At 40.5% G+C, this 7,128-nt stretch overlaps 1 protein-coding gene across 1 annotated transcript in view; it reads right to left on the reverse strand.

The window, feature by feature from the left end:
* Nucleotides 1-6,603, reverse strand: part of LOC120557468 (fer-1-like protein 4) — a 43,422-nt gene extending 36,819 nt beyond the window's left edge. Inside the window, exons 1-8 of the mRNA XM_039797822.1 lie at nt 6,510-6,603; nt 5,845-5,900; nt 3,712-3,800; nt 3,389-3,488; nt 3,176-3,270; nt 809-853; nt 460-621; nt 222-282 (exon numbers count right to left, since the gene is read on the reverse strand). Of these exons, the coding sequence (XP_039653756.1) occupies nt 222-282; nt 460-621; nt 809-853; nt 3,176-3,270; nt 3,389-3,488; nt 3,712-3,800; nt 5,845-5,900; nt 6,510-6,588 (687 nt within the window). The 5' untranslated portion in view covers nt 6,589-6,603. The remainder of the gene's footprint in view (nt 1-221; nt 283-459; nt 622-808; nt 854-3,175; nt 3,271-3,388; nt 3,489-3,711; nt 3,801-5,844; nt 5,901-6,509) is intronic.
* Between the last annotated feature and the right edge of the window lie 525 nt (nt 6,604-7,128).

Raw genomic sequence — 7,128 nt, forward strand, 5'->3', positions numbered from 1 at the left:
CTTTGTAAATTATAGAAGTCTAGACCTACTGGGTTTTAAGATTATTATTCTTCATCAAAACAACTGCCTGCTGCAGAAACATCACAGACTGGTGAACCAAAACAGTAAAGATTAGTGCCGGACTGCTTAAAAATGAGCTGAAACTCACTACAAAGTAAAGTCAAGGTCAGATGCAGATAAGGAAGATAAGCAGTAAAAAACAAATGGATGAATAAACTCACCTGAAAGCTCTGGACTCTGGGCGTCGCCGCAGAAACATTTCTGGACATCGGCCTGCAACGACTACACAAAGAAAAACACAGTCATGCACACACACACACACACACACACACACACACACACACACACACACACACACACACACACACACACACACAGAGACACACACACATTGTTGACAGCAGATGAGTTTACAGATCAGACAGACAGACAGATAGAAAGACAGTAAAGTAACCAGACCTCAGTAGAGGAGTGAAGATGATGTTGGAAGCCTCCAAATCCATCTGGTCGTCATCAAAATCATCATCATCATCTTCGTCTTCATCCCCAGTCTGGACCAAGCTCCGCCCCAGACGCCGAGCCTCTCTCTCCAACTGACCTGGACGAGCGACAGTCAGCTGACTGATAGGGGAGAGAGAGATAGAAAGTAGTTCTTCCAATACTCAAAGTACATAATATGTGTACTTTGTTTTTATTTTATTGTTCAGACTAAAGTCCAACTCATACTTGAGCATGTCTGATGTTTTTGGCCAATATTATCTTTTAATATATACATTGGACTTAATGTGCGGGTCGTGTAACTTCTCACCTTTCAGGGTCATTAAATCCGTCATTCCTGATGACCAGAGCTGATCTGAGGATAAAGGAAGGAAGAGAAACAAAATGACACGAGAGAAAAAATAATTTGTTCAAACTGGTCAGACCTCTCCCAGCTGATCTGGAGGTCTGCACTAGTTTTCTATAACACACTAAACACTGAAACCCTCTCACTGCCTGACTCTTTGTAGTTTCCCCTGCTTCCAATGTTTGTGTTAAGTTTGGCCAAACACACCCTGGGACCGCTTTTACAAAGACAGACATTGATTATGGGTATGAATATGAATTCTGCTAAATTAAGACTTTTTTCAAACATAAAACATGGCAACTGAGCAAAAATAAGAATTTAACAGTTAAAGGTGCATTTTCCCTGGAAAAATAAAAAGTGTAAAAATACAGAAATATTCCAGTAGCATAAAATATAGGGCTGTCAGCATTAACGCGTTAATTGCGATGCGATTAAGGGCCGAGTGTAACGCGTACATTTTTTTAATCGCATACCAATTTTATTAATTTATTTTCACTTCACTCGGCTTCGCGTTGTGCCTAACAGGCTACTATTTTGACCCTTTGCCACACTTTGCCATACTTCCTCGTAACACGTCATGCTGCTGCAGGCTGCAGGCATGATGGAGAAAGACAGCAGCAACTCAATTCTGAATGCCGCTTTTTATTTTCCAAAACTCCTGGATGGGTCAATTTTCACATTGTGTAAAGCCGAATTAAAATATCACCGAAGCACGTCAAGCTTGAGCTACCACCTACGAGCTAAGCATAGTACAGTTAATGTGACTCAGGTTGATGCTATCGGGCTCAGGCAAAGCACTATTTTGGAGAGTGCTAGTTGCCGACCTGTGGATTTACTAAGGGTCGACCAAAAAATTACTACAGGTCTTGCGAAATGGGTGGCAACGCATACCCAGCCTGTACGACACGGAGAAAGCAGCCATACTGGAACTGCTGCAAAGTGATGTAAAGTGATCACTGGACGTCGGTAAGTAATACAAATTATTTAGGAGTTACTGCACACTATATTGACTCTAGATTCAAATGTGTGACTAGATTCACACATTTTTCTTTTGTTTACAGTAAATAAATAAATAATAAACAAATACAAATCTTAAAATCAATCTCATAAAGTCACTTTCTTTGCATTAATTTGATTCCCAATCAAGATACACTGGTAAGAATTGCTTCCCATTGTTAATATGTATTTAAAAACAGTTCTGAAATGCATAGTTAATAATAGAATTTTAATCATGTGATAAAACATGCGATTAATCACAATTAACTATAGAAATTCTGTGATTAAATGCGATTAAAAAACATTAATCGTTTGACAGCCCTAATAAAATGTCAAGTCAGTGCAGACCTGTGGCAGAGCTGAGAAGCTGTGGCTTCTTAAGCTGCATTCACACCAAATCAGCCCTCCCATTCATTTGAATAGTAAGCGTTTAGGTTGTGGTGGTGGGGACTGCAGGGGATGCCGAAAAACTAAACGCAGCAGCCCTGCGGTGAAAAGTTGAAACAGAATGTGTAATGTGTAATGTTATGTTTCACGCGTAGTCACTAAATTTGGCTATCACCATAATGATAGGCCTTGTAAAACTGGTTAGTTATTGAAAGTAAAGGTGTTTCTTTAATCTGTCGATGTGACAGGTAATCACTCATAGGACCCGGCGTACTAGCAGCATGGCTAAATGCTTGCACCATGGGGAACACAATCAAGATACAAATGCGCCATTTAAGTGACTACGCACAACCCTGCGTTAATCACCTCAACGCCTGATTTGATGTGAATGCAGCCTTAATGTGAGAGGGTTCAGTACAACTTCTGCTAACTCCTCAGTTGTCAACGGAAACGACTGCCAATGTCCTCACTGCTGTGTATTTATATGGAGTTACTGTGGTCTCTAAGTTGTCTTTTCTTTCTTATCACTCATTCTGCAACGTAAGATAAACCCCAAATTATGAGACGAGGGAGACGTAACATAAGGCAAAGATATGGCATAAGATCACTTAAGGTACTTTGAAACTCTAAGTGCCTGTCTCTTTTTATTTTATCAAAACTGTCTAACTTCCATTAGACTAAACTAAGAACAGACTTAGGTTTGGCCTAACACTACACACTAGTCTGAAACATTTCTGTGAAACCAGTGGACAGAGAAATCTTCTCATATGACTGGAGATGGAGAAGACAGGGAAAAAGAGGATTTAAATAAATGTTGGAGTGTTCCTTTAACGTGAAAACGGTGACAAGTAAGTTCTGTTTCCTCATCCGCACTACAACCAGAGACTGTTGTTTTTACAGTATAGTGTAAAAGATGTTTTCCAGTTCAGTGTGGACACTATCTCTTACTCATCCGTGTCTTCGACTTTCAGGAAGTCAAGTCCTTCCCAGCTTCCTGCTGTTCCCTCAACTGGATGATACCGAACATCCAACTCAACATAGATCTACAGAGAGAAGAAGAACCCAAAGTGATGTCAACAACATCAGTGATCTCTCATACCACGGTGTGTGTGTGTGTGTGTATGTGTGTGTGTGTGTGTGTGTGTGTGTTTGTGTCCTTACATCAGTCGGGCTGTAGTTGGCATCAGTGAGAGGTTCCCGCAGCAACAGCCTCCCCGTGGTAACAACATGTTGGAGACTGACGACCAGCTTACCAAGCAGTCTACACACACACATTTTCTTAGGTATGATTGATGACTGACGGGAAAACAATATGTGTGTGTGTGTGTGTGTGTGTGTGTGTGTGTTGTTTTGTGTGTGTGTGTGTGTGTGTGTGTGTGTGTGTGTGTGTGTGTTTGTGTGTGTGTGTGTGTGTGTGTTTTTGTTGTTGTTGTGTGTGTGTGTGTGTGTGTGTGTGTGTGTGTGTGTGTGTGTGTGTTTGTTACCTGTTGGAGAAGACTTTACTGCAGTTGTAAACACTGATGGACAAAACTTCATCTCTGATTACTTTACCATAGTGAGGCCAACGGAAATGCTGCACACACACACACACACACACACACAGACACTTTAGAACAGGGGATTGAACCACCAACCCTGTGATTAATGGCCAACACATTGAGATAAAGCTGCTACAGCATATTAACATGAATATCAGACAAACTGCTGACTTCTGTTTACACATAAAGAAAAACTCAAACTAGAGCAAGAAGAAAAACACTTGACACTGTATATTTTTTAACCATTAATCACCATGTGCTAGGTATCGACGCACGCATGCATGCACACACACTCGAGTCTCAAACCTGGTCACACCTGAAGAACAAACACCAGCCTGACTCAGAAGCTGCACAGAGAAACATAACTCTGGTGTGTTGACGTCATATGGAGGTGATTGTAATTACATTGTCTGACCGTCCTCAGTGCTTATGTCAACAAACAGGTGGTGCTGTAGTGAAGTGGATGGAGGCTTCAGTTCAACAAATATGCTCTCCCTTTGTAAAATCACATATTATAGTTTGTTTTCAGGACAACCTCAAACTCAGAACCATAGTCTCCAGTAAACTTTTGTTCAGATCATAAGGTAGAACTGTTTCTTTTTGGTCTGTACAGCTCTAGATACTACAGTTTTACCATGAACATGACATGTAATGTAATGTAATGAACCTCAGCAGCGGTTGTTGTGTGGTTTAATCCATATGTCTGAACAGTGATGGTGCATTCACTGAAGTGCTCTATGGATGGCGGTTTGTCCAGACTAAAATATCACCACAACTATTAGATGAACCATAAACTTTGGTTCAGACATTCAGGTCCCTTTCAAGATGAATTGTAATGACTTTCTTCTACTTTTCATCTACTGTAGTGTCTTGTCTTGTTTAACAAGATGAGGGCTCGTCTGGATGCTAACATGTTCACAATGCCAATGCTAACATGCTGACATTTACCATGTTTATCATCTCAGTTTAGCCTGTTAGTATGCTAACATGTACTAAACATAAAGTAAAGCTGAAATACTTGCACGTATTTAGTCATCAACCAAAGTAATGGACAAATTAGAATTGAGACCTGATGATGGAGCTAGATTAAAAGTCAGTGAATCATCAAAGTCATTAGAATTAATCCTTTGGGGATCAGGAATGTCTGTACAAAAGGTCATGAAAATCTATGAAAGCGTTGTTAAGAAATGTCAGTGTGGCTCAAGACGGTGGACCGACATTCCTGCATAAAACAATGTAAATTTAAGAGCATAATTTTTAGCATACTGCAGCAGAGTGCAGTATGGCTAAAAAAAGCATCACGTATGTAGGTGTGTGTGTGTGTGTGTGTGTGTGTGTGTTGAAGGAGCGGCTGTGTGTTTGTGTGTGTGTGTGTGTGTGTGTGTGTGTGTGTGTGTGTGTGTGTGTGTGTGTGTGTGTGTGTGTGTGTGTGTGTGTGTGTGTGTGTGTGTGTGTGTGTGTGTACACTGTAGGAGTGGTACAGTTTCTAATCAGCTCTATTAAAATAGTTTCAATCTGAAGCAGACAAACAACTGCAGCTACCTGCTGTAACACACACACACAGGTCATGTTATCTAAAATCTGAAAGCGGCTCATCATCCTCACAGCTGCTTCTACCTGAATGGACCCACCTGTAAACTTCACACCGACTTCCCATTCACTTCAATACAGTCTTATGACAGCAGCATCTAGTGCACGTGAGAGGAACTGACTGGTCATAATGATGACCCATAGAAATAAAATGGATAGAAAGACCATTGAACTGTTTGCTGTGTTCATTTGATCAGTACAAAACAAAATGGCGATAGTTGTTAGTTGTCATGGTGACAACACGTCAGTGGGACTGTAAACTGTGTCGCAGCTCACTGGAAGAGAGCGGTCCGGGAGATGTTCGCCCAAGCCGAGGGGAGTGAAGGGGAGGGACAGTTCAGCGGACAGTTAGACCCAGCCTGCTGTTACTGCAAAACCTCACCGCCGCGTTCTATCCATTTTATTTCTATGTGATGACCTCATCGTTCTGTGTTCTGATTGGTTCTGTCCACCTGTCACACATCAGATCAGTGGCGTTGGTTTACTGACCTCATTGAAGATGGCCAAGTTCTCACACTGCAGGACTCTGGTTTTATGGGTGAAACCTGGAGGACAGACAGACAGACAGACAGACAGACAGACAGACAGACAGACAGACAGACAGGTTACCATAGCAACAGTACTGATAACAGTTAACTGCCTGGTGAAACTCAGATCTTTTAGTAGTATTTCTACTTTTAAAGGATCTTACATTGCTGCCCAGAGGTGGAGGAAGTACTCAGATCTTGTATTTCCTCCACCTCGAATTTGAATAACTTTATATACTATACTTCTGTACAATAACGTTTGATCTTAATCTAAAATATTACATCATATTTATTTGTTGATTATATATGGTATGAATAATCTAAATCTGCAAAGTAACTAAAGGTGTCAAATAAATGTAGTGGAGTAAAAAGTAAAAAATATTTGTGTATAAGTATACAGTATAAGTATGAGTATAAGCAGCATAAAATGGAAATACCCAAGTAATGTAAAGTACTTGATAAAATGTACTTAGTTACTTTCAAAGTGGCCGAAAACAAACCAGGAAAACAGACAGCGACCAAAATTACTGTAGATTAAAGTCAGGGTACTTCCACATACTTTTGGCCATAGAGTTCCAGAGGTATTTTATCCATGTAGTTACAAACAGGTGAGTGTGTGTTACTGACCTCTGAAGCAGAGTTCCACCTTTCTGTCAGATCGTCCTGGAAGGTTGGAGATCTTCCTCAAAATCACACTGATGGACATGATGATCCTGCTGACTGTCTACCTGTTCACCTGTTCACATCCTGTCCCTCTTCTGCTTTCTTCTGTCTTCTCTCTTTAACAGTTGGAAACTAACTGCTGTGTGTGTTTTTTAGTAACAGTGTGATGGGAGGTACCTAAGTGTGTGTGTGTGTGTGTGTGTGTGTGTGTGTGTGTGTGTGTGTGTGTGTGTGTGTGTGTGTGTGTGTGTGTGTGTGTGTGTGTGTGTGTGTGTGTGTGTGTGTGTTAGGGCAGGTCTACTGTTTGAGAAAGCAAATAATTCTATTTGCTTTTTCAACTAGTTTCCTCCTTAGAACACACACACACACACACACACGCACGTCACTTCCATTAATCAATGTGAATCTACTCAATTGTGGGTTAAAAGTCTGCATTGAAAACCAAAAGCTGATTTTGGGGAAAAATCGAGCTAGAAGCAAATAATTTTATATTGTGAAAACAAGAAACAGGAAATACTAACGTTAACTTTCTAATTTTAATAATTCATTTTAAAATGAATCCAGATTTGCTACAATCTCCAAT

This window comes from Perca fluviatilis, chromosome 4, assembly GCF_010015445.1.
Source record: "Perca fluviatilis chromosome 4, GENO_Pfluv_1.0, whole genome shotgun sequence".
Classification (NCBI taxonomy): Eukaryota; Metazoa; Chordata; class Actinopteri; order Perciformes; family Percidae; genus Perca; species Perca fluviatilis.